We start from the raw sequence: 24,978 nt of genomic DNA, 5'->3' as shown, positions 1-24,978 counted from the left end.
GAAGAGGGCAATTATCGAGTGGTCCATCCACTGTCGTCCAGTCCCAGATTCTGGCGCGTTGGAAGTTGAGGGACTCCCAGAGCATGGGGTTGTGTCCCTAACCATCCTGGCTAATAGTCATTGAAGGACCTATCCACTGGGAATTTATCTAATTCTTTTTTTGAACACAGTTATACTTTTGGCCTTCACGACATCCCACGGCAATGAGTTCCACAGGTTGACTGTGCGCTGTGTGAAGAAATACTCCCGTATGTTTGTTTTAAGCCAGCTGCCTATTAATTTCAATTGGTGACCGTGTGTGTGTGTGTGTGTGTGTAAATAAATAAAAACTTCCCCATTCACCCTCACCACACCACTCATGATTTTAGAGACCTCTATCGTACCCACCTTAGTCATAACATTTCTCAACTGAGCAGTCCCAGTCTTTTTAATCAATCCTCACACAGAAGCTGTCCATACCCCTAATCATTTTTGTTGCCCCTCTGTAGTTTTTCCCAATTCTGATATATGAGATGGGGTGACCAGAAGTGCATGCAGCATTCGAGGAATAGGCATACTGTGGATTTATTTAATGGCATTATGATATTTTCTGTCTTATTATCTATCCCTTTCCTAATGGTTCCTAACATTCTAATAGCTTTTTTGACTGCTGCTGCACATTGAGCCAGAGTATTCAGAGAACGATCCACGATGACTCCAACATCTCTTTCTTAAGTGGTAACAGCTAATTTAGACACCATCATTTGGATGTATAGTTGGGATTATGCTTTCCAAAGTGCATTACTTTGCACTTATCAATACTGCCATTTTGGAAATGGAAGAAGTAAATTATTTTTATAACATTGCTATTTTAATTGTTTGAAGCATTATCAGCACACACAAAAAATTGTTTTATCTAGATAGCCATTTAATGCTGATTTTAAAGGGACTAACTATTAACTCATATTGTTTAAAACCCAAGTTTTGTGCTAACAGGCTAAGAGCTCATTTGCAAGATTTAAGATCAATAGAAATGTTTTCATGTTTTGTTTTTAAATCCCAAACAGAACTTGCAGCATTGGGAACCTAAAAGTGACTTCATCCGTTTCCCTTGTAGGAGCTGAGAGAAATACAAAGAGTAAAACAGCAACATGTGAAAAATATACTGCATTTTTTAAATTCCTTCATTTTTAATATGACAATAGAATGTTTACGATACTATTGTCTCAGTCTTATAAGTTTGAATATTACTAACATGGTAAATTGCCTTGGACCAAGATGGCTGCCACCACCCACGTGATATTTTATTGTTTACATGCCATTTGTACTTTTAAAACATTTTAAATAAATTCCACCGTTTATTCCTAAACTTTCCTTTCAAGTGATTTTAAACAAAGACCTAGATTACGTCCTTGTGCTAGGTAAGAGAGATTCAACAAACACACTTTCTGGCTAATCACTTTTTTCCTCCCTCCTTTCCGTCTCTCTCGTATGTTCCGCCCTAAACTAAGTGAAGAGTTGAAAAGATGTGCAGCCCTAAATATGCGAGCGGCCATATTCTTGAAGGGGAAGTTGAACGTTCAGAGCGGAGTGGCCTGTCCAGTTTCCCTCCAACAAGCCAGGGAGAGGGGGCTCGAGTCTCTGAATCTCACCGGTGTATCCAGAGAGGGCGGATGATACCGGGGGCAGGTGGGTTTTATGTTGCCGAGCACCTAGAAGCCAGCTCATGGGATTGCTCCGGGCCTGCAAGCATGGGGGGGTTAATGCCCCGCCAGAGCCCTGGGACCAGCCCCGCACGGACCAGCCTTATCAGAGGGGCGGACGCAGCCTGGTTATCTGAAGCCGAGGAGCCGGGATAGGGCCCAGACCCCTGTCCAAGGAGGTGAAGTGCGGTTCTCGGACAACCCAGCCTGGGACTTGAGCGAGGCTAGCGGAGGTGAGGCCCGATCGAGCTCTTCCGGCGAGAGTGTGAACCCCCGAACCGCCCCAAATTCCAATACGGGGCCAAGACCCGATGGAGACCAGGACTCGGGGTCAGGCTCACAGGGACCGGTTCAACCCTCCCCAGCGGGGCAGGCCCAGGTTGCTCGGGCAAAAGGAGGCGCCCGGGGGAAGCGGGCGGTAGGGGAGCCCGGCTGTGGAGTGCCCAGGGCCGGGAGACTCACGATCCCCTCTCCCCGCCGGGGTGAGCTCATGGGAGAGCAGGCTGGGCCCGGGGCGTGGGCGGGGAGACGGGCCCCGGGGCAGACGCGGCGGCGAGCAGCCTCTGTGGGCGCGTAGGGGGCAGACGGGGGGCGCTCTCGGTGAGGGAAGGGGTCACGACGGGCAGGCCCGGACCGGGGGCGGGGGGGTGACGGGCAGGCCCCGGTTACCTAAGGATGTTGTGCGCCTCCATGCTGCGGTTCTGGTTGCTGGAGCACACCACGGCCACCCGGAGCGGCGAGGAGGGCATGGCGGGACGCGGAAGAGGCCCAGCTCCCCTCCGCCGGTATCGTAGCTCCTCTGGTCCCGGCCGTCCAGCTCCGGCTCACTTAAAATGGCGGCCAAAGCCAACGACGGGCGGCGCCGGGACGTGTCACCAGGGGCAGCGTCGACCTGCTTCCCCTAACCATAGAGAGCGCACGAGAGCGGAGCCCGTCACAGACCATCGAGAGGCGGGCCGAAAGAGAGAGCGCCACCCTAGGGAAGGTCCGCCAGCCATAGAGAAGACGGATATGTTCTACCCTAGCGAGGGGCCGCCCGTCATAGAAAGGAGGAGGACCAGTATGACAGCGCCGCCCTAGTGGAGCAAGAGGGCCTGCCAGCCCTCCGTCCCATGCCAAAGGGACGGGGCAGAGACGGTACTTCCGAGCGAATTGCCTCGTGGCCACTGGTTCAAATCCCACCCAGGCTCTCAGACATAAAAGCCAGACACGCTTAAGAGCTGGTGTGAAATGAGTTTGCCTAGTCCCTAAAGGGCAGGTGACACCATCAGAAAAGCCTCTGGCACTAAGGGACAGTCTCAGCAGGGAAACTCTCTAGAGCTGACTTTCTTATAGAAAAGGGGCCTGATTCGCCATTGCCCTCACCCTCATGCAGCCATTTACATTGACAATCCTAATATGGAGGCATTTGGCACACACTTGGCATGGACACAAATGATTACACAGAGTGCAAAGCCCGGGGCAGGGAGGGGGAACAAAAGGGTGGAGGTATAATTCCTGCCTGACAATTGGAGTGATCAGTTTATCCCCAGAACATCCTTTTTTAGGCTATAATAACTACTAATACCAGAGATTCCAAGATGATGAGCACCTTATAAATAGCACAGAGAGACAAGCTGAATGAGGTAATCTCTTTGGTTGATGAAAGAGAAGCTTCCGAACTACACAGACCTCTTCTTCAGGTCCTGTAACTCTGTGTAATTCGAAAGCTTGTCTCTCTCAGCGTCAGAAGCTGGTCCAATTAAAATAGTACCACACCCACCTTGTCTCTCTAATATTCTGGAACCAACACCACTACAACAACACTGCAAAGATCATTTAATGCACTTTTTCACTTCTATTCAATCACCATCACACAAGCGGGACAACTTTTTTTTGTCCAGTTAAGTCTTCAATGCAATTCTCAATGGTAGCTGACACAATTCAACCCTAACTCAAGTTCAATCCTCTTAAAAGCATTTTCTGTGCACAACAGAAGATCCTTATTCTTTGTAGTCCCAAACAGTGACCCACATTGGCATGAAGGATGCCAAGTAAGTAATGATGGAAGCTCCCATCCACACAGAGTACTTCCTGTCTAGCGGTGCTACAATCCTCACATGAACTCCTTTAGGGACTTGCTGCTGTATCTCTTTTCTATCTCTTGCGTCTGATGAAGTGGGCATTCACCCACGAAAGCTTATGCTCCAATACTTCTGTTAGTCTTAAAGGTGCCACAGGACCCTCTGTTGCTTCTATCTCTTTAAACAGTCTCTCATGTAGTCCTTGAAAGAGGGATGAGCCATACAGATGCTGGCAAATATCCCCATCACACTTTTTAATGCTGTTGGAAATCAGAGTATGAAGCTCTAGTGTATCAATGCCAATGCTGCGTGAAAAGAATTTCTGGTGCTCTGCAGAGGTGAAGACCAATTTTTATGGCATTTCCATCAGGCAGTTTATAATCTCTCAGGACCTCCTCTGACTTCCTCTTAATGTCTTGTCTGAGGTCTAAAGCCACATAGCAGAACTTCTCCTTGATATCTGACAGTTCACCATATTTCTCTTCGCCCTGCTCATGAGAGAACAGCCACATGTCAGTGATATCCCTGCCTGCAACATCCAGCCTGGAAACTGCATGAGGTAAGCAGTGTCCTTTGTAGATGGGCACTGCATGGGTAACTCCATCTCCACTGTCCATTACCATTCCAGTGGTATGAGCCGATGCATACAATGCCAATGTCGCCTAGACAGATAGATACAGACCTGGTATCTTAAAATGCTCAAACATCAGCTCAGTTATCTTTTCTCGATTGTGAAGGGGATTCAGAGGGGGTTCACTCTTTAGCACTGGCCTTTCGCTGACGTCTATTCTAAGCTCACGCTCATAAATGTGTCTCCAGAGCGTCTCCCTGTCATCTCAAGCTGCAGCCCTGCCATGGTCAATAGGATATTTCAAAGATAAGACCCTCCCACATGGACAGGGCTTCTTCTCCCACATAGTATTCCCCCTGACCATCTCCAGGTGCAACTGCTTTCACTTTAGGGTGACCAACCACTGAAATAATGACAGATCTTGGTGTCATCTCTCCTGCAATGCCAGCTTTACATGACCGGCTCCATTGTCAAAAATCACAGCTGGGGTTTGTAAGATTTTTGAATCCAACATTACAGCAGGAAGAGAGAATAAAGCTGCTGAGGTTGGCGCTGGGGCTTGATTTGGGTTTTTTGGAAATGTCGTGAAGTTAGAATGTTCAGGGATAAATATTCTAGATTCCTGAGGTCACAAAATGATAACAACACGACTAGATTTTGATCGTGCATTCCATCCAAGGATCCCGAAGCACTTTATAAAAATAGGAAAATATTATCCCCATTTTACAGATGGAAAACCAAGGCACAGAGAGGTTAAGTAACTTACCTGAGGTCACAAAGGATACTAGAGACAGATCTAGGGATAGAGCCCATGGTTCCAGTCCTCTACTCTGACCACTAGACCATCTGTCCTTCCTAAATCAGGAACAGAACCTTGCTCAGAAATATGCTCAAACTCAGCCACAGATGATGGGCTTTATGTGGGAATTATTGTGTCAAATTCTCTGGCCGGTGTTATACAGGAGTTGACTAGATGATCATTAATGGTCTCTTTTGACCATCTAAGAAACTAGAGTCCTGATACTCAGGTGCCTGCACTGACTATATGGCCTCGCAGGCAATCCAAAAAGATATTAAGCATGAATTTGAAAACTTTTCCATGGCAGAGTCTATATCTGATACAGTTGCAGCTATCTGCTTTTATCTCTTGGGGATCCTTATCCAAGCAAAGGTGCCAGGGGCAACAGAGGTACATTGATAATAAATCAAAGCCAGGGCAGCGAAATTGTCATGGCTTCAAAGTTATTCAGTGAATGTGACCATGGATGGGCATTTAAAGATGGAGGCCCAAATGAACTGGCTTGCTCTGTAATAGAGTTCAGCTTGGACTGTGGAGGTCTGAGCTGTGGGAGCACGGCCCCTCAGACCAGACTGAATGTAACTCCTGCTGGGTTTATCCCTCTCCTATATCAGGCCTTTGTTCTGCAGAGATCTGCATGGCTTTAAGGCTCCTTCTGCATGGAGCTCTGTGGAAGACCCAGTGGTTAGTCTAATTTAAGTAAATTCAAAACAACACCTGCTCTTACAATCGTTCAACTTTGTATGTAGAGCAGTTCTTTGTACGAACAGAGGAATGGCCAGACTGGGTCAGACAATTGTCCATCTAGCCCAGTAACCTGTCTCTGACAGCGGCCAGAGGGAATGAACAGAACAGTGCAATGTTGAGTGATCCATCCCCTGTCCTCCAGACCCAGCTTCTGGTAGTTGGAGGTTTAGGGACACCCAGAGCATGAGGTTGTGTCTCTGACCATCTTGGCTAATAGCCATCGATGGACCTATGCTCCATGAATTTATCTCATTCTTTTTTGAGCCCAGTTATACTTATGGCGTTCACAACATCCCCTGGCAATGAGTTCCAAAGGTTGGCTCTGTAAAGATATATTTTCTTTTGTTTATTTTAAACCTGTTGCCTATTACGGAGCAGTTCAGCTGTATTCACCTCTTGGCTCAGATCCTGTACTCCACTTAGGAATTCTCTCCAGTTGTGGGTTCCAGGACTAGGTGCCTCAAGAAGTCATTTAATGTGTCTAGAAATTTCATCTCTGCATCCCTTCCTGAGGTGATATGTTCCCAATCAAAATGAGGATAATTGAAATCCCCCATTATTATTGCATTTTCTGCCTTTGTAGCCTCTCTAATCTCCCAGAGCATTTCATCATCACAGTCACCACCCTGGTCAGGTGATTGCTAGTGTGTTCCTACTGCTATCCTCTTATTCAAGCATGGAATTTCTATCCCTAGAGAGTTTATGGTATTGTTTGATTCATTTAAGATTTTTACTATATTGGACTCTCTGCTTTCTTACTCATATAGTGCCATTCCCTCCCCACCACTACCTACTCTGTCATTCCTATATATTTTGTACCCCGGTATTTCCACATCCCGTTGATTATCCTCATTCCACCAAGTTTCTGTGATGCCTATTATATCAATATGCTCATTTAATTCCAGGCACTCTAGTCCACCCATCTTAGTAGTTAGACTTCTAGCATTGTATATCAGCACTTGTCCATTTGTCTATATTTGGTTGCTTGGCCTTCATGTGTTGTGTTTAAATGACTGCTCCTCACTCGCTCCCACCTGTAATTTACCAACTTCTTTTCAATCCTCTTTACTAGGCGATAGAGTTCCCCCTTTAATAAATGCATCCCTAAGGGATGCCTCCACTCAGATTGTGTGACCGTCCCCATCTGTCAGCTTTTCCCAATCCCTTAGTTTAAAACAATCCTTTCCAACCTTTTCAATTTTACACTCCAGCCATCTGGTTCCATTTTGGATTAGGTGCAGCCCATCCTTTCTGTGTAGGCTCTTCCTTTCCCCAAAGTTTCCCCAGTTCCCAGTAAACCTAAACCCCTCCCCCCTACAACATCTTTATGCCCTCCAAGTCTGCGATTCTGAGTCCAGATAGTTACTGAAATCCCTAAGATCAGTCTTCTTGTCTTGTCATAGATCTGCCTTATTTGTGCAAACATTTGCTGATTTGGCTTTTCATTAGCATATACACAACAAGAATAATAAGAACAAAGCCATTTCAAGCTCCATTAGAAACACAAGTGGGAGATAATCTTTATATAAGTCTTTGCCAAAAGGAAAAAGGACAACATTAGTGAAGGAGATTTTGGGGTAGATTTTCATAAATGGAATTGCATGCCTAAGTGCTATTTGAGCCTTGAAAAAAAATCTACTCTTTTGATTTTGTCTATACAAGTATTAAAAAACAAAAGAACACAAACTTTTTTGAAGTGCTGGATTGCATGTTTTCAAAGTTAAAGGGACTCTCTTTCAGGCACCTGGTGATCTTTATAAGACCTGAACAAACCTAGTATGAAAATAAATATTTAAATTATTCAAAATTTTTATTTAAAACTTCCTCTGCAGCCTCCATGCATCTGAAGAAGTGGGTTTTTTACCCACGAAAGCTTATGCCCAAATAAATCTGTTAGTCTTTAAGGTGCCACCGGACTCCTTGTTGTTTTTGTGGATACAGACTAACACGGCTACCCTCTGATACTCTGCAGCCTAGAACATTATGGTGAGTGCATGAAAATCAGAAAGTGAAACTGATGAGAACTGCTCCTGCTTGTTTACAAAAGAAAACTTCTTTTAGCTTTATGACTCTTGCTTCTGCTTGATTTAAATCCAAAAAGGTCAGCAATTTATTGAAAGGGCTAAAGGCAAGTAGAAGGCTCCTTGATGTCCCTGTTGCAATTCATGGAATGGGTTTCATAATTTATTCCCTCCATCCAGTTGCTCTTAAGCATTTCCTAAATAGAGTGAGGGCTTTGCAACAGCACTTTGGGAGCACTTGTGATACCTTTCAGAGCTCTCCATTAATTCCTGAGGCCTGGTACAGCACCTCTGCTCACATCCATTACATGAGTCTTTAGCATGTTGTTTTGGCCCAAGATTACAAATACACAGACTTCTAACTAATGCAGCATTTAAAACAGGTTGCATTTGCAGTGTTGTTGTAGACATGTTGGCCCCAGGATCTGATAGACTCAAGGTGGGTGAGGTAATTTTTTTTTATTGGACCAACTTCTGTTGATGAAGGAGACAAGCTTTCAGGCTACACAGAGCTCTTCTTCAGGTCTGGCAAAGGTGATCAGAATGGCTCAGCCAAATGCAAGGTGGAACCAATTGTTAAGCATAAGGAGTTAACTCATGTTGCAAGAGACCATTCAAGATGAAGTGGACAGTTAAAACCTCTGCAGTCATAGCACACAGGAAGGTTAGTGGATTACAATTGTTATAATGAGACATAAAACCAGCGCCTCTATGGAATCCATGACTTATTTTCTAGCAAAATTATGAAATTTCTGAGTTAGGAGCTTAAATTGGGGGGAAAGCGGTTTGCTGAATACACCAAGGCTGCAGCAGCAGCTGTGGACCTGGGGTGCGATTCTGATTCTCCCTTGCAAACTGATATGTCCTTGTGTGTGAGAAGAAGAGATTTTAGTCTCCAAATCTTGAAACGCTCTGTCACTCAGGGATTGGAAACAATAAGGAGCGCTGTCTCAGCAGTCACACACGTTAAACCTCAGTAGTGCCAGGGAGGGGCGTTTTTCATCTTTATGAGTGTTGCCTTCTTTTTATTTCTTCTCCATCAGCATCCTTAAGACTCTGGAGTCAGACAACTCTCCGCATTCGGTCACGTCAACAGCTTGGGTGATGCTGATGAGGCTTTGGAGGGAGAGAGAAGCGGATTCCTTCTTATTGGAAAGAGCTCTTCCGAAGAAATCCACATGCATTTCCTTCTCTGCATTTGTCCCCCCATGCTAGGAAGAATTCATGCCCTAGGCCAGTGGCTATGGCATCACTGCTGTTTGAAGCACACAGGCAGGATGGTACAATCAGATCCCCTCCTGTCCAGATATGTGTGGGCTTAGCTCATAGAGCCTGGGGATTTGAGTATTCTTGTAGTTCTTCATCTGTACAGCATGTTCCATGCATCTCAGCATGCAGGGATGTTTGGCAGCTGGGGAGGGGAAGGCAACATCAGCACATCTGAGACTATGGGGGGGGGGGGGGGGGAGAGAGCACTGGCCATTCTTGCCCCAGATGGCAATGCACTGTTGGCCACTGCAGTACTGAGGCTGCACCAGCTGCTGGGGAACTGGTTTGCTGCAATTCCACAGCGTGGGGGGGCAGGGGTAGTCCATTCCTTCCCCTCCCTACAGCAATCCTCCACGTGCAGCCTCGCTGTTCTCGGTGTGATTTGTAAAAGGACAGCTCAGTGAAACAAAAACAAAATCGCCACTCACAGGATTGCAGGCTGCGAGTCAGCTGCATCACAAAGCACAGTGGGGGGGGGGGCACGGAGGGACTCCCACAGCAGGAAGAGTAAGGGAGTGGCTCCAGCCCCTAATCCCCTGGGTAACCCCTGTTAACCTTGTTATGACCGTTTTCATTGTGCATGTGGAAGCACGGGTTAGTGGTCAGAGCAGGGCATGAGGAGCCAGGATTCCTGGGCTTATTTCTGGCTCTGCCACTGACTCAAAGTGGGACCTTGTGCCAGTCCCTTTCTCTCTCGGGGGGGGAGGGGTGGCCATACCTGTATGAATTGGGCCCGAGCCACGAAGTTAAGATCCCAAAGTTCAGGGTGTTTACAGTTGGAGTTTTTGCTCAGCCTCTCCCTGTGTTGAGATTATCTATTGACAGGTCTATGACAGCAGAGATCTATGGTACCTTTAAAGCCACAGTAGATCTAAAAATCCCTCTAGAAGCTTGTGTCTGAAGCTCAGTGCATTTGTCTGGATTTGAGATGCTGTCATCTGATCTACAAGGGTTTCGTAAAAGAGAACCTGTGATGAGAGCTGCTTGGGAATGCATGTGCCATTATCAGCCAAGTTACATCAAAGGGAAGACTTTGATGGATGGTGGCATAAGATGTCCTCAAGGCAGGCTGCGTATAAACAGGTTTCCCTTTATCCCTCACTTTTCTTATTTATTTGATCAACATTGTAAATATGCTGGAGCTGGAAGTGTGGCCATCGGTTTAATTCTGGCCATTACGTTGTTCCCAGCTCCCATCCGACTCTGACAGATGCAGCCACATTTAAATCATCGTTGAGGAAGCACACTTTGGCACTGTCTAATCACGCGGTGGGGGGGGAGGGAGGGACAACCACGGCCCCCCAGTCCATAGCTCCAGCATGGCGCTATTCGAAGGCGGCTGCTATTGTCTCACTGAGTAAAACAGATGCCGTGGCTGGCGCTGGCGTCATTATTACACCTAATCATCAGTTTGAAGGGTTAGTATGGCTCTCTCTCATCACCCCTTCAATGAGCAGATGTTCTTCCACTGCTCACTCCAGGGCCTGCCTTTTTATATTCCAGGCACACCGTCCCAGACGCCATACGAGAGCTTCTTGGAGAGCAAACGGACGGCCCACCCGAACCCCGCCTGGTACAAGCTTGCAAGGAGGAGTCAAGGTCAGCATTCTGAAGGCATGAGAGGACAGAGGCTTGAGCCTGTAATCCTTCCTTATGGGAGTAACCCTTTCTCATGCAGGGCTCCCACAGACGTCCTGCACCAGGGCTGATGGAGGAGGAAGCATTACTCAAGTTAAATGATACGGAGAAAGTAAAAGTCCCAGCAGGTCCATAGCAGGGCGGGTTGCCGGACTCGGCCCTTTCAATGCAGGGGGGATGCGCTTTAACCCCTGTGGCTGCTGAAAGTCTCCGCTTACAGCTAGCTACTCTTTGGGAGCAATAGAAAGCAGGGGTTAAGTCAGAGCAGCCCTGAGGATACTGTAATATGCGATGGGAGCTGGGCAGGCCCCTGTATGGCCCCAGGTATATGCTGCCCAAAGGTGCCTTCAAGCCATCTGAACCCCCCCCCACACACACACACACATACACACCCCTTTACTCTGTGCACTGGAGTGGAGTAACTGAGAATCAGGCCCATCATGTCTCCCACGCCTTATCTCTGTCCCAGCCAAGCTCTTAACCTCTCTCCCGACTCAGGCCCCCAGCTCCTCACTCATTATTGTCTGAAACCCCACCTCCAGCCTGTCTCTATCATCCTGAACGGAATACAGGTACATCCTACCAGCCAACAGGAGGCTCCTGTGTCTGCCTCTCTCCACAGCGGCCAAGGTGGGATTTAAATCCATGTGTTCTCTTGGCCTGGGGTGGGAGAGCGGGCAGCATGACATTCACAGCTAAATGGGAGGAAGGCAGAGGAACAAAAACTGCTCTTCCAGCATATTGTGGGTGGGTGGGGGGAGGCAGCTCCCATGGTGAGTTCTGCCTTCCGGAGATAGGAAGCAGACAAGGGCTGGGCTGCACTCAGCAACGTCCTCCTCTGCGCCGGATGGAGGGAGGCACTTGATGGCCGACAGCTTTGTTTCCGGTTTAGAAAGGAGGCAAAGCTTTGCATGATCCAGTTCTGCAGCTCACATCCAAACCCAGGGACAAGATGCTGGAAAGGCCACGTTTAGCCCCGAGAAGGAGGATTAAATAGGGGTCCCACAGCATGCCACGATTTGATGGGGCCATTGGTCCCAACTCCTTCCTCCCCTTGAAACCTCTCACTGACTTCAGTGGCAGCAGGAGGGGGATGGATGTGTACAAATGCATGAGCCAAGAAGTGTTGTTAGTGTGTCAGATGGTTTGATTCAGAAAGCACGTCACGCTTCAATCCACTAACCGCGAGCACCTTTAGCAAGGGAGTGTTTAGCATGTCAAGAGCACCTTCATACGGACAGATCTCAAAGCATTTTGCAAATAATAGACGATAAAATGGCTGACCCTCATCTGACAGACAAGGAAGACGATGCACAGAAAGGTTGGAACTCACCCAAGGAATAGGAACCGCGCTTTCCTGACTCCGGCTCCCCTGCTCTGACCACTAGACCACACATTCTCCTTCGGGTGCTTGGCAAAAAAGGAGGCCATCCAGCCTGATGGTGACAGGAAGCAGAAGAGCCTTGTCTTGAAATGCAGAAATCCTGCTCCCATTATCTCTCCCAGTTCATATTTGCCAACTGAAAACCTGCAAGGAACAGCTTTGAAACAAAGGGAAATAAATCACCATCAGGAGTGCTTGATGGATTAACTGTCTGAGCGAGCAGTAAACCCGTCTCTGAGCTGCCCGGGCAGCCTTCAGCATCATGCCCAGAGAAGGCCAGCATTTTGCAGTCCTCTGCCAGGCAGATGAACGCGTAGGGTATGTCTAGTGGCCGTGGGAAGCAATTCCTCGCCTTCACTCCAACGGGCATCGCAGCCCCTGAATTTCAAGTTCCAGCAAACTCCAGAAGAGAGAGCAGCTGAATTTCACTTAGCTTTGCCTGGAAATCTTGAAATTCCAGAGCCTGTGGTCACCCTGAGACTTGGGAGCCAGGCTCCCCTGGGAACTCAGAACACCCCAAATGAGTCCCAAGCCTAAGCCACACTCAACAGGAAACTTGTTTAATATGCCAGCAATGCCCCTCTGCTATGTACATTGGTCATACTGGACAGTCACTACGCAAGAGGATAAATGGACACAAGTCAGATATCAGGAATGGCAATATACAAAAACCTGTAGGAGAACACTTCAACCTCCCTGGCCACACAATAGCAGATGTAAAGGTAGCCATCTTACAGCAAAAAAACTTCAGGACCAGACTCCAAAGAGAAACTGCTGAGCTCCAGTTCATTTGCAAATTTGACACCATCAGATCAGGATTAAACAGACTGTGAATGGCTATCCAACTACAGAAGCAGTTTCTCCTCCCTTGGTGTTCACACCTCAACTGCTAGCAGAGCACCTCACCCTCCCTGATTGAACTAACCTTGTTATCTCCATACTGATTTATACCTGCCTCTGGAGATTTCCATTACTTGCATCTGAAGAAGTGAGGTTCTTACCCACGAAAGCTTATGCTCCCAATACTTCTGTTAGGGTCCTGTGGCACCTTTAAGCCTCTGTTGCTTGTTTAATTTTGTAGTTGGTTGCACAATTCAAATCCGCTGAGTTTCACCTGGTGTCACTGACCCAATCGAGAGATGGAAAAGACACACAGTCTGGCTGGGTCATGCCACCAACATTTTGCTCCAATACACAGAGCGGTTCTAGAGTCTCCCAAAGGTTAGTCAAAAGCCAGCCTGAGTTCAGTGATGCTCCACTCCTGCTTGTGCTGAATTTCAGCCCTCAAGGCAACAATCCTCTAGCACAGCGGTTCTCAACCTTTTCCAAACCAGGAATCCCCAGAACCTTCACCCCCATCTAGCCAGGCCTCCAGTTAGCAATATGGGAAGAGCAGGGTAGTTATGGCCCCCAGATGAGTACCAGTGCTACTCTAGCTGATTTAGAGGAGGCAGGAGGAGAAATGTGCATCACCTGTTGGACTTTTTAAATGGGAAATCATGGGATAGATCCAAACAGACCCCAACACTCATTAGCCACTGTGTGATCCCCTCCCCTTTTCACACAATCCCAATTGTTCCCCCTGCTAGAACATGCCCCCTTTCTTTCTCTTAAGCTGTTCTTCACCTCCATTGCTCATAACATCTGGGGGGGGGGGGCATGCAGCCTGATTCTGCCAAACCAGCAGGTGCCAAGTTCCTCGTTAATTACAGCACTTTTCAGCTAGTGTTGCCTTAAAAAAAATCAACCGCAAACCTAAGATCCATGGCTCCCCGGCAATGCCGCCAGCAGTGATGTGGTTTCAGTGGAGGGCACCATGGCCTAGAGTTGGACAGTACCAGTGGGGATGTGATGAACAAAGAGTATTAATAGGCACAAGTAGCTGAAGTTAAGGGCAGAAATGAAATCAGCTGGTTGTAATCTTGATCAATGTCTGCAATTAGACTGCAGTGGCACACATAGACGCTGCCATCTGGAGAGAACCCAAATGCTAACCTATGAGGGGTTTTCATCCACAATGAAAAAGGAACTGACTCCAGAGTTGTTTGGGAGAATTTCTGCCTTCCCCAATGTGTGTATATATCTCATCGAGAGAAAACAAATGGCAAGTGCTTGAGAAGCTCTTAGGGAGTTGCTAATTCCTTCCATAACCTCCTCAAGGCATCCAAAAGCTACTGGAGCTTAATCAAGCACCTCTCTTGACCCCAGCTGGTTCACATAGATGGCAGGAGGATGGGTGTTAATTGAGGGTGGATTGTCTCTGGACAGCTGAGCGGGGCCAAGCTGCAAAGCCAAGGAAGCTCAACTGGAATTTAGCCAGCAGCTCTGCCAGAGGATTCCCTGATGCAATCAGATCTCGCTGGTTTGGGTTGGGCAGGTCAGTCCTGGGAGGGACGGGAGATACCCCATGCAACCAGAGCGCTACATGAAGTGTAGTTGGTGATGATTCAAAGGTGACGTCTTTATTCCAGCTCCTGCCCTCCAGCCTTCAATCTAATATTTGAAAGCACACCCCTGCCTTGGGCTGCCCCTTCTGCTCTGGAGTTCTAGTCCCGGAGTTTGTTGACACATATTTCTGCACCAAGCAGCCCTCTCTTCCCCTCTCTTCACTTATCCATCCAGAGATGGATCCAAGCCACAAGCTGAGATCCAAATCCAAACTTGGCTCCAGCCAGAGGCTGTCCAGATTCGGGGGTTAGTTTGGCCCACTGTGGAGAGAAGAAGCAGGTGTGAAATTTTGAATCTGAATCTGAACGTCACCAAAGTCTGGGGTGGGGAATCAGGTCACTTCCCAACATTCGGTTTAGCCCATCATCTAAGCTTAGGGACCAGTGGCTTGGACTCGGCTAAAGGTTGGTTGGGTCTGGATCCCAGTTTTTGATTCAAATCCATCTCTGGACACTCCAGGAAGGATTTGGAATAGATGCAAATGCTGCTTGCTCATGCACTCAAATAAAAGGCTGTTGCTGAACCAATTCAGTGCGTTCTGCCAGCTGCCAAGACCGACACGCCACCTATGGTCAGGCCTCCCCATGGTTCCCCAGCCATGGCCATGCCTTCTGAGCCAGGTGGAGGCAACTCCAGGGCAGATGTCACACTCACAATCCCTTCTGCAGGAAAGATCATGAGTAGATACTGCTCAGCTGGGGAGAACATCCAGGCAAAGCCCAATCCACCCGCCCCAGCCTGTGCCTGACTGGCCTCTTTCTTAGGCAGACCCCTTCCATTTAGGGGAATGGTCTCTCTCCTGATGCACAAAATCATCATGCATAGAGTGAAAGGAGCCAGCCCATCACCAGAAGCCATTCGCAGCTTGCCCTCTTGTGGCCAGATGCTGCCACTGCAACAAGGTTTGCTGCAGGCGTAGCAGAGAATACCACGTTGGTCTCTTCGGGCCCTGCAGCGCATGAAAAGTAATACATAATAAAGTAGAGTGTGAATTTAAAGTGGATTAACTAGTCCTGATTAACTCCATGTGTGGATGCTCTTCTTCCGGAATAAGAGTGTCCATTCGTGCATTTAATCAGGACTAACTCTTGTTTAGTTTTACTTCATTAATCTCTATGGGCAAAATCCCTGTGGCCCCTCTACTGACCCAGAAAAAACTATGTCCAAGAGAATTTGCATTGTAAGATCTCTGGGGCAAGGAACATATTTTGCTCTGTGTTTGTACATGTCCAATGTTACTAAAGTATGCTTAATAAAGTAATCATAAATAATAATAGTGAATAGTTTTCCTAGCAGTCCCTATATTTGTTCCTAAATATGCCTCATTGAAACACTATGTTCATATGTCTCTCTCCACATGCCTATCAGTGTAGACTAGGTCATCCACTAGCTTGTCTTGTAAGATAATCGTCCAGACGTTTCTATCAGCACTCCCAACAAGCAGTTCCCTGAAGTTTTAGCGGCTGCTGCTTCAGGTTCCTTTTTAACACTAGATGGCAGCCAAGTGTCACTGTGAATGCAGGCAGGTGGGGACAGAGAGATGAGGCTGACCTGCAACATTTATCCTGAGCTGAATTCCCCTCAAATTACAAGCCGATTGGGATCCTGGATCAGCCCCCATCTCTGTGTCGGAGGCCAGGTGATTCTCTTCCTGGGATCCCTTTAGTTTAAAGCAATAGCAGATGCCTCCCTCTGGCTCTGTGGTGCGTGGCGTGGTGTTCCAGGTTCGAGTTGCAGGCATTTAACAAGGGAAAACTCCCTTGCCCCTGTTTACAGAACGATGGGCAAAACTACGGGGCCCCTCTGGGTGCTCACTGAAATGCACTGAGCCTGGTGAGCAGCTAGAGAAAAAAAATGATCAGAGCCCTCCTAACTAGGGAGAACCAGCCAGAGCCATTCCTCAATCCCCTTCCCCCCCTGGCCCATCATCACCTCTCTCCCTTCTGCTGTCTCACCTTGGGCCACACACAACTCGCAGTGTCCCCTTTCCTGGGACAGCAGAATGGCCAAGGACTGAATGGCCCATGGGGACTTGAATGCCCCTTTTCGTCCTAGAGGCAGCCCCTCCAGGGCTGGGTCACAACACGTTGGCAGATCAGCATGCGGGAAGACTGCCCTGCCACTCTCCAGGTGGTCCTTGGGGATAGTGGACAGAGGCCTTTGGACTCCCCGGTGGGCAATCCAACATCCGATCCACACACAGGAATCACACAGCGGACCAGCTCTGATTTGAATTCAGACAGACCCTGAGTAAAAATACTGATTCTTTAATTAAATGTGACGCGGAGGCGATCACCCCACGCTCCAGGCCCTGTCTGGCCCATCTGACCCCAGGCCACACACGCCGGGCACCGAGCTGATGAGTTGTTTAATATTTTCTACTGGAGCGGTGTATTGATGAAAGGCAATTACTAGCCTCGGTGATTAATGTAATTGAAGGGAAGTGGATGGCGATGCCGGAAGAGACTGCGCTAAGCAGGCGCCTGCTCCCCAGCTCCCTCCGTAATTATAAAATACTGAGGGCGAGAGAATGCTCATTACTCAAGAGCTCCCAGTGACGCTGTTTGGGGCTGGAGCTGGCCGCAACGCTAGTGTGCTGCAGCCCAGCCAGGAGAACGGTCTGGAAACCATTTCTACCCGCACCTACCCCCTCTTCCCTGGCCGCCGAGCGACCAGAATGAATTTTGCATGCAAGAGGCCATGATGAATCAACTGCTAAGAGCCCTGGGAACAGCTATGGAGCAAAATCAATTTGCCATGAAGATAGGTACAAATTCAAGAGCAGATCCCATGGGGTACTGAGCACCCTTCACTCCCACTGAACTCAAAGGGGCGTTAAGGCACTCGTGCCTTGCAGGACTGGGCCCTACGTCAGTATTTGAGGGGTTTATGAATTGGGGGCTCAGCGCCCTTGTACCAAGCTGGAGAAGAGGTGGCTAGGGCTGGTAATTAACGACCCTGATTGACTGCCTGAGGAAGGCACCAGCTGCCCAGCTCCCTTGGGCTGGTTGCTCCCTTGCTACTCCATGCAGAGCACAGATGGCTCACAGGGGCTCCAGCATGAAGTTCCATCAGAGTGTCTCTGGAATATCCTGGCCACAGCCCCTCCTGAGTCCCATCCCCGACTTCAGATCAAGTAAAGGCTCATCCCAGAGAATCCAAGGCTCTGCATTCGGCCCAGTGCATGTTGGGACAGGACTTGTGGAGCTGGAATCAGCGCAGTGTGAATGCTCATGCAGTGTAGACACAATCCAGACCACTCTTAGTTCTGTACCCCGGAATCCCGTCCCAGTGCTTTGATTGAAACAGCCTAGGAGGTGGCCCACAATTAAGTGTTCATTCTCTTAACTTTTACATTTGTTCTGCGTCCTTAGCCTGCAAACTAACAATCTGTTTGTTACGAAATATAAATCCATGGAACATACAATCACAGGAGCTGCGCCTACTGCAATATAGTTTCTTTGGGGCAAAGTCTGAGAGCCATATACAGGTAAGTCTCCCACTGAGACCAGTGATTTTGAAATAGACCCTTTAGTTGAAATCAAGGGGAAATTCCGCTTAAAAATTGATGGTACAATATGGGCTCAACAAGAACTTCAGAATTAAGCTGCGGGCATTTGGGGGCCCATTTGAACCTCAGAAATGGCGTCAGGTTTAATGTTTTAGTAATTAATTATTATTATATTGGTTTAACATTTTCCGGTGCCCTTAATACACCTTTAGCTAATCCCTAGGCTCCATAAAATATGAGTTATCAGCTTCTCAGTAAAGATTTAATAGCAGGGGCGATGTGGTGAGGTCTCAGGTTACTAACGTTTCTTTCTTTCTTTTTTTTTTTTTTTTTGACAAAATATACTACACCAGACAGCAAGGTAAATTTTCTTGTCAGCCATTTTTATTTTCTTCCAAAATTCAAGCTGATGGGATGAGCTCTTTTGCATGTAGCCTCTTCATGGATGTAAGGGGGCAATTAACAAAGTCCAATGGCCCATTTAGCTTTGACAGGCGTTCCTGATGGGCAGGAGAGAATGCCTCCTGCCTGGGTTCACCATTTCAGAGCAAACATTTTTTACAGTTACAAAGCACAAAAACTTCAATATTACCTTATAGCCTGTGATAAAGTTGTTATAAGAGAGATTAGCCACTTACAAGCATTTCATAAAGTCTAAGCACTAAATACATTGTTCTAAGTCCAATACCCATCTTAACTATACTAACACCCAGGGGAAACAGCAATTGCCCATAAAGAGACCATGACACTTGGGCCCAGCCTGTGGTAGTTTGACAGCTGCCATCTTGGCCAACAGCAAGGACTGACTTGGGAAATGCCAGAGCTAAAAGGAGGAGCTGCTCCAGCCTGAGCTGTCCAGCTTGGGCCCGTACCAGACTCACATCCTCTGTGGGTGCATCACACACTTCCCAGCCCTTAAATGGACCTCAGGTTCTCCGTCCAAAGCAGCTGCCCAGTGGGGGCGGTATTGGGAGAGATGCCCACCTCAGGTGCCTCGCAGAGCTTTGGCCTCCCACCTTCTCCAGCCACCTGGCGTGTTTCCAGAAGATCTTTTGGCTGTTGGGTGCTGGGGTCCCAGCCAGCCAGTGCCCCCCTTATAAAAGTAATCCTGTTCTCCCAGCTGCATTCTCTCTGCTCCAGGGCTGAGGGAAGCTCTGGACTCTGCCAGCAGCAGTCTGGCTGCGTAACGTCTGTAAATTCATTTCTCCTGCCTGAGGGAGCCGGCTCCCTGCCTGAAGCTTGTTGGCAGCTTTTATCTCCTACGTGACAGCCGGAATAACAGCTCCAGTTTCCCAGGTTGGTGTCTGCAGCGTGGCACGTAAGGACCTGCTTAAATGAACAGGCAGCAGAGGACAGGGGTCCCTTATCTTGAGATGGGAAACCTATTGACTGCAGTCATATGTGATTTAACCACTGAGCCACCCGTGACTTCAGTCCAAACAGCTGGGGGTGGACATAGCATCCCTGGGGAGGGAGCTGGGAAGGGGAGGGGTCTGTGGGTCCAAGGTTCTGCGTTCTGCTTCCAGAGTTTGGGATGTCTGGGGACAGGGTTGGGTATGGAATAATCTGGGTGAGTAAGGGAAGGGAGGAGGATCATGGCGGGGGCTGGACACAGCCGGGGGAATACAGGGTTTTGTTTCCTTAAAGCCTGTTTCTCCACCCTGTGTGTCATTATTTACACCAGTGCCTAGGGAGTGGAAAATGCTGCCAAAGCAGGTCTGAGCGACACCACCGGGGGCCAGGCCGTGCGGAACGAGGTTCTTTGGGTGGCTCTCGGCCAGCCTGGGAATTGGCAGGTCTCGTGCCCATCAAACCCCTGATCTGCCAAAGGCAACAGGTAAAGCTGGTCGGAAAATGGGTTTCCTCTCTCCCCCCAGGGACAGTTTTGACTTTTTCATTGCTGAATCGACAACGGATCCTCCAAAAACTGTTCAGGCTTCCAGTGAAAAATCCAAAGTTCCAAGGAAATCACAGACCTTCCGCAAAAATAGTCAGTTTGTCAAACCTCACAACTTCCATCGACAAAAAAAAAAGTGGATGGAAAAGTTTCGCCCAGCCCCTGCAACGGGAGAGGAGGGCTCCCCAGGAAGTGGGGTACTCACCAGCTGGAAGGACTGGCCATTGTGAAGATATAGCGAACCAACTCCTCTACTGCTGAAGGTCAAGGGAGTCTGGCTACTGACTTAGGCACAGGGCCCATGGGCCAGATTCTCCAAGGTATTTAGGCACCTAACTCCCATTGATTTCAGCAGAGTCTGGCGCCTAAATAAGTCTGAGAATCTGGGTCTATATGACTTGCCCAAGCTAACGCAGTGAGTCAGCTGGAAGAGCTACGCCAAGCACCCAGGTGCCCAGCCTCCGGGCTGTGTGCTAATCAATAGTCTATGGTTCCTTTAGTGCCAGTACAGCGTGCAATCCGGCTTACACAGGTGCAGCTCCACGTGAGAGCACCAAACAGACCTCCAACCAACATGGAGTTTATGTGGGGCCGGGGCTCCAGGGAGAATGAGTCAGTTTCACAGACACTCATCACAATGCCATTCCGCTGACCTGACGCCTGCCAAAACCATACAACCCCAGCGGGAGCAACAGAGAAAACATTGGACGGGGATATTTGTTGCCTGCCCTTTGAAAACAAATCAATATCGCCTGTAGCAAGCCTCCCCCGGGGAGAGGGACACCATGGCAAACCTACTTCAAATGAACTCCTTGCTGCAGATGGACTTTGCAATCTACCCTTTGCGCATCCACCTCCCCAACCCTTCCCAACCTAGCTGGTCACTTGTTTCAGTTTGAGTCCAAACCAAAATGTAGGTCTCCATCTCCTGCAGGTCAGGGAGGACACAACCAGCTGCTATCTTGCCTTCCTGGCTCTCATGCTGATACCAAGTCACTTCAAACCAGGGAGGGAAGCCAGCCTGGGCAGCTTGGAAACAGGCTGCCGCTTTGAGTCAAGTGGAACGGGGTCTTATTGCTGCTCTGACGAAATTGCAGCCATTGAATGATTGCAATAAGCAGCGGCTGGGTTATGTACCCTGGTCTGGGCTGCCCCAGTGCAACAGCACAATAAATTAGCAGGCAAGTTGTTATTAAACTGAGAACTGCTCTAGATTGCTTTAGGAATCTCTCCAGCTATATATATTGTGTTTACGGGGCCTCTCCAATGTGTACTTAATGTGCACTCAGAAAACCAGTTATTGTTAATTAAACACCATTTGATTATTAAAAAAGCAGGAATGATTATGAATTAAAACCCTGTGTCAGTGATAAACCTAACCGGCTGCTAATTAACTCAAAGCGACAGAGCTCATAAACGTCTCATTACATCCTTGTTTGTATATCACACTTTTATGAGCCTTTAATCAACGGGGAAAAGGCAGCCAAAGATGCTTCTTGGCACGCCTAGAAAATCAGAGGTATGTTGGGAAAAAAAGTAACCAGAGACTTTACTACATGCGGGGAGAGGGGGAATTCAGTCACAAGGGACCAAGCCCCCATTTACTGAGAATGCCGTAAATCAAGAGGTAACTAGCTCAGATCCTCAGCTGGGGTAAATCAGTGAAGCTCCACTGAAGCCAATGGAGCGGGTTTACACTAGCTGAAGATCTGGCCCTATGAGCTGTGTGTGCTCTTACCTACACGGGAGGTTTAGCTGGTATAATCTGGTGTGACATTTAAACGGATATCGGGGCGGGGGCTTTGTTTAGTTTAAATCCCTTCCCAAGTTACATAAACTAAACTGGAAAGAGGACCTCTTATAGCAGAATGACAATGTCCACCTAGGGCAGGGGTGGCCAACCTGTGGCTCCGGAGCCACATGCGGCTCTTCAGAAGTTAATATGCGGCTCCTTGTATAGGCACCGACTCCGGGGCTGGAGCTACAAGCGCCTGTAGTAAGAGGAGGCCCTGAAACATAAACCCTTGTATCAGAGGCCTGGTATGAGGCCTAAGGCCTGAACTAAAGTAATGGTCAAGACTTTGCTAACATAAAGCAAAGTTAAGCTGTGAGCAGGCCCTGCTCACAAAAGCTGGCAACGAAAGGGCTGATATTGCAAAAATACACATCCCTAAAAGGTACTGGACACTAGAGATACCAGAACACTCCGATACTTGCACATTCCAAACAGATAACAAGGACAAGGGCAAAAGGATAATATGGTGGATAGAGTTGTTTTGTTCAAACCAACATGTACAAGGTGAGAGGCGGCACCTTGCTACATAGAGGGGTTGTACCTCAATACATCAGGAGTGATGTGTAACTTGTTTGTACCTGTGTATAAGAATGCACCCCTGGGGCGGTGTCTTTGTCTGGCCTAGGGGGCAGTGGAAAGTCCCGCCATTAACTGAGCCGGTCCATTGTCAGGGAGCACATATGTACTAGCTAGCAGCACCTTAGATTTCTGATTCAGGGAGCTGGAGACTGTGTTTCTCTTTGACAATAAACCTGGCCGGGTGCCTTCGTACCTTACAAGAGTCTGTGGTCATTGGGGGTTCTCTCAGGGTCTACTGTGCCAGCGATCTGCAGAGCCGGGGCACAGGAGCAGCGCCAGGGTTTTTGGCGCCCTAGGCGGGGGTCCTTCTGCGCTCCTGGTCGTCGGGGCACTTCGGCGGCGGGTCCTGGAGCGAGTGAAGGACCCGCTGCAGAATTGCCGCCGAAGACCCGGAGCGCGGAAGGACCCCCCCCCCCGCCGCCAAATTGCCACCGAGGGCGGCAAAATGCTGACCCCCCAAATCCTGGCGCCCTAGGCGACCACCTAGGTCACCTAAATGGAAGCGCCAGCCCTGCTGGGGCAGCACACAGAGGGAACACACACACACAGCCGACTGATATCAACATTGAACAGAGCAGAGCACCACACCGGTAGTGTCTGACAACAGCACCAACTTTTCAATGTGCCGGGGGGTGCTCACGGCTCAACCCCTGGCTCTGCCACAGGCCCTGCCCCCACTCCAGCCCTTCCCGCCCCCTCCCCATAGCTTGCCATGCCCTCTCTCCTCCCCCCAGAGCCTCCTGCACACCTCAAAACAGCTGATCGGGAGGTGCGGAGAAGGAGGGGGAGGCGCTGATCAGCGGGGCTGCTGATGGGTGGGAGGCACTGGGAGTGTGGGGGGGAGCTGATGGGGGGGCTGCTAACATATTACTGTGGCTCTTTGGCGATGTACATTGGTAAATTCTGGCTCCTTCTCGGACTCAAGTTGGCCACCCCTGCCCTAGGGTTATAGCAGTATAACTAACTCGGTCTAACTGTTCAAGCTTTCCCATGTAAACAAGCCCTCGGTCACACTGGTCTAAATCTGCAGTAACTCCAGTGAGTTCTCCAGCATTAATGAGAACAGAGCTGGCCTTCTCCAAGTCTGCGCTACGTACTCACACAGCACCAGCCAGAGCCCCAAAGCTGTGGCCCAGCAAGCACTGGGCTCAGTATAAAACCTGCCATGGATTGTCTAGGGGCAGCTTCTTCTTTAGCACTTCCATCATCCTGGTCAGGAGTGTGGCGGGGATGTCCCAGGACACTGCAGAGACGCTCTTGGAGAGAAATCCCAGAGAACTTCACGCTGGTATAACATGACCCCATGGGTCAGCCCTGAGGATGGAACCCAGGCCCTCGAATGTTACAAGCACAAGAAGTGAAACCCTCTATTGATGCTCAGAGCAGGCACAGCATGGCCCCAGCTTCCTCCACTCCCACTCCTGACCTGGAGGAGCGAGAAGATAGTCTAGTCTCCATTGCCCTGTCCGGGCCCGAGGCTGCCAGCCGGGGGATGGGTTCATGCTGGTAGGGTCCAGATCTGCCAGCCATAGTCTCCCCATGGAACGGAGCTCTGAGATCTTGTAAACCTTTTGGGGCAAGGGCCATCTTTCTGTCCTGTGTCCGCACAGCCGCACCTATCACAATGGGGGTCCTGGTCCAAGCTCCGAGGTGTTCTGATAATACAAATAGTCATGACAAAAGGAAACCAGAGACTGGGTGCAAAAAGGCAGCCTCCACCCTCCCTACAGACAACACAGTGCACCAACTTACCCCCCTTTCTGGCTTTTGCCTTTACTGGTCGTAATTAACAAACAGACCTCGGCCTAAGCCTCTTCCTGAGCTTGGTTTCTTTCTCAAGGTTTTCCCTGCAAGACTCATCTGGTTTCTGCCCATAGTTCTCTGTTCTCTCTATCTCAGAGAGAGACCCTCCTGGTCATTAGATCCCTTGGCTGGAGCTAATCGGACTCACCTGCTCAAGTGAGTCAGCTGCAATAACTCGGCTCCTGTCACTCCGGGTGTCAACCACAGTTTGCATCTCCTTCCAGGAAAAATGATGCCGGCAGTGAGGCTACATCTACACTACGGGGGGGGGGGGGAGGGGAGGGGTTGATTTAAGATACGCAAATTCAGCTACGCGAATAGCGTAGCTGAATTCGACGTATCACAGCCGACTTATCCCGCTGTAGGGACGGTGGCAAAATCGACCTCTGCGGCTTCCCGTTGACGGCGCTTACTCCCACCTCCGCTGGTGGAGTAAGAGCGTCGATTCGGGGATTGATTGTCGCGTCCCGAGAGGTCAGTTTCTACCCGCCGATTCAGTTTGTATGTCTGTTGCTATGTCTCTTTCTTGGGCTGTATTGGCAGCAAGCTAGTTCCTTCTTTACGATGCTGTGAAGAAGCCGCACTGTGATAACATTTCTGTTCTTGAACAACACATGCCCAAAGCATCTAAAAATACCCCTTGTTAGCACAGGGGCTGCTCCCCATCTTGTGAGCAATGCAGAAAGTTGGTTCCTTCCTCACTGCCTGAGTTCAAGAAATAATGCCAAGTGTGCTTTGAAATCTTGGAGTGAAGTGCACAGAGATTACCCG

At 48.9% G+C, this 24,978-nt stretch overlaps 1 protein-coding gene, 1 long non-coding RNA gene and 1 pseudogene across 2 annotated transcripts in view; 1 reads left to right on the top strand and 2 right to left on the bottom strand.

Annotated features, from left to right (window-relative positions):
• SSU72 (SSU72 homolog, RNA polymerase II CTD phosphatase) overlaps positions 1-2,610 on the bottom strand; it is a 60,829-nt gene extending 58,219 nt beyond the window's left edge. The window contains exon 1 of the mRNA XM_005292923.5: positions 2,352-2,610. Within this exon, the coding sequence (XP_005292980.1) occupies positions 2,352-2,431 (80 nt within the window). The 5' untranslated portion in view covers positions 2,432-2,610. The remainder of the gene's footprint in view (positions 1-2,351) is intronic.
• On the top strand, positions 1,486-24,444 carry LOC135976965 (uncharacterized). Its single transcript, XR_010594244.1, has 3 exons — positions 1,486-1,915; positions 10,656-19,429; positions 20,011-24,444. It is a non-coding gene; the product is annotated as an uncharacterized LOC135976965 (long non-coding RNA).
• On the bottom strand, positions 3,796-4,830 carry LOC101949052 (uncharacterized; annotated as a pseudogene).
• Positions 24,445-24,978: the final 534 nt, after the last annotated feature.

The sequence above is a fragment of the Chrysemys picta genome, chromosome 21 (assembly GCF_011386835.1).
Source record: "Chrysemys picta bellii isolate R12L10 chromosome 21, ASM1138683v2, whole genome shotgun sequence".
Taxonomy (NCBI): Eukaryota; Metazoa; Chordata; order Testudines; family Emydidae; genus Chrysemys; species Chrysemys picta.
Note: the sequence above shows the minus strand (reverse complement) of the source record. Positions and strands in the feature narration are given on the sequence as shown.